The following is a 2,431-nucleotide window of genomic DNA, read 5'->3' as shown; positions in this document are numbered from 1 at the left end:
AAATCATATGTTCAATGAATGGCAAGCATCTAGGCAAAATGATGATTGACATTTGTTAGGCATATTGATACTGAAGGACTACTGCTGGGTTTCTTTCCTTTGCCAATTCAAGTTGTACTTTTTTTTTAATTTGTTCTTAATGTGTTATTGTTTTGTCAATTGTTGTTGTTAATTGTGTTGTTTATATTGTACTTTTTATCATGTGAATAAAGTTTGAGTAGTTTTAATATATTATTGGATTTTTTTTTTTACATTTTAATAATATTTTTTATAATTAAATATTTGGTGTATGGTAGAAAACAATGTCCACATCTTCAGCACGAGTTTCTCAAAGTTCAAAGGGAACCAAAAGAAAATGGAATCATCATGAAGATGTTGCACTTGTTACAACTTTGATTGATTTGCACAATATAGGAAAATATAATGCTGACACTGGGTTTAGAGGGGGTTATTTAATAGAACTTGAAAATATGCTTGCAACAAAATTACCAGATGCAAACTTGAAGGCGAAGCCCCACATAGAGTCTAGAATAAAGACTTTGAAAAAAGAATGGGCTATTATATATGATATGGTGCAAGGGACACATACTAGTGGATTTGGGTGGGATGATCAAAGGAACATGGTTGTTGCTGATGATCCAGTATGGGAAGCTTACATACAGGTACGTTTTTGAGTTTGGGTTATTTAATTATTTTCATATTAGTTTCTTACTAATAATATAACTAATAGTTTTTTTTTTTTGTTATTAGAGTCATAAGGAGGCTGCCCCTTTTAGAAGAAAGAGTTTTCCCTTCTTCAATGAGCTGAGTATAATTTATGCAAGAGATCGTGCAACAGGGAAAGATGAACAAACTGCAGCAGATATCCTTGAAGAAATGCAGGACTGTAATGATACAATCAATGAGGAAATTGAAGGTGAAAACCTAGCTGGATATAATTTTGAGGATGAGGATTTTTCCAATATTCAACCTTAAACTTCAGCTCCCAGAAGTGACACAACTTCAACAAGGAAGAGGAAAAGGCTAAATGAGACGGGTGATCCCATCACATCTGAATCAATTATTGCTGTTGCAACGATATTGGGTGAAAACATAAAAGAGGCTGGAATTGAGTTTAGCAGAAGTGTTGGGGCAGAGGTGAACATCCAACAAAAAGCTCAAGAGTTGGATGGGATTTTAAGTCAAGTAGAGGGATTGACAGTGATGGAAAGGGTTTTAGCTTCAATTAAACTTCCAGAATCTCCAACTCTTATGTTTGTGTTTTTTAGTATTGATCCTGATCGAAGACTTGAATGGCTGAGGACATTTCTTGCTGACCGTTGAGCTTGGATGAATCTAAAACTTTTTGTAAAGGTAAGTTCCAGAGATTGTAACTTTTGGGCACTTGTGCTTGATGTTGATATTAATTATGAGGTTCATTAACAAGTCAAAACCCTTTTGAATTGACAGTTATGTTAGTAGTTGTATAAGGGTGATATTATTGTAGCGACTTTATTTGTTTTATGCATGTTGTAAGTTAGTGTAATATGATGAATATTCATCCATTAATTTCAAGGTCAATGTATTTTTCTGAACTAGACATGATTTGTAGATTATATGTACTAATATTTTCATGTAAAAGGCATTTAGTATTACAAGGCTCTTTTAATATTTATAGCATCTCCATGCTAATATGCTTTAGTTAAAATGGTAAATTGTCATTTTCTTACCAGATATGGAATGCAAATAATAAATTGAAAGACACGGTATTTCTCTATTTGCCATTTATGTTTCCGCAGCACCAAATGTTGGGTTCAAAAAAATGATTTTCTTCTTTTTTTAAAAGGGTTTATGAATTTTTCATTTAATCTATCAAAAGACATAATTTACATTTTTTTTTAGAAAAAAATGATTCATAATATATGAAGAATTGGCTAAAAAAAAAATCTATACACAAATTTAATTGATTATGATAGATAAAATATAATATAATTAAATTATATTTTTAAATAATTATCTATTTATAAAAATATGTGATTAAATTATAATTATTTTTAGCAATTGGGAAAAAATATAATTATGATGGATAATTATCTTTTGGGATAAATGTGTATTTAAATGATAATAAGGATAATTTTATTTTTTTTATGAAAATAATTGTTAATATGGTCAAGGGTATTTTTGTCTTTTTATCACCTATTCCTTTCTTATTCCAATCTTATTTCTACCAACTAAACACTATGATAAGTCATAATAGCAATTCCTGCTCTATTCCATTCACAATACCAAACAAAGTAATAACTATTCTATTCTATTATCACTTTATTCTATTCCCACAGAGTAGCAATTCTATTCTATTCCTGCCTATTCCGCGAACCAAACGTGCTGTTAGGTTTTTAAATAAGACAATCAATTATGGTCTTTGCTATAATGGATATTCATCAATGTTAGA

General features: G+C 30.1%; 1 protein-coding gene across 1 annotated transcript; it reads left to right on the top strand.

Moving 5' to 3' along the window:
* The first annotated feature begins 302 nt into the window (after nucleotides 1-302).
* On the top strand, nucleotides 303-1,549 carry LOC108662157 (uncharacterized). The gene is made up of 2 exons (XM_018121295.2): nucleotides 303-662; nucleotides 751-1,549. Exons 1-2 carry the CDS (start codon nucleotides 303-305, stop codon nucleotides 973-975), a joined length of 585 nt encoding a protein of 194 aa, XP_017976784.2. The 3' UTR covers nucleotides 976-1,549.
* The last annotated feature ends 882 nt before the right edge of the window (nucleotides 1,550-2,431 follow it).

Source organism: Theobroma cacao, chromosome 9, assembly GCF_053813885.1.
Source record: "Theobroma cacao isolate CCN51 chromosome 9, ASM5381388v1, whole genome shotgun sequence".
NCBI classification, from domain to species: Eukaryota; Viridiplantae; Streptophyta; class Magnoliopsida; order Malvales; family Malvaceae; genus Theobroma; species Theobroma cacao.
Note: the sequence above shows the minus strand (reverse complement) of the source record. Positions and strands in the feature narration are given on the sequence as shown.

What these genes read in the sequence shown, in the direction of transcription:
- LOC108662157 (XM_018121295.2), top strand. Translation starts at nt 303, where the DNA reads ATGTCCACATCTTCAGCACGAGTTTCTCAAAGTTCAAAGGGAACCAAA. An exon ending in TATGGGAAGCTTACATACAG is followed by an intron (nt 663 to 750) that starts GTACGTTTTTGA and finishes TTTTGTTATTAG; the next exon opens with AGTCATAAGGAGGCTGCCCC.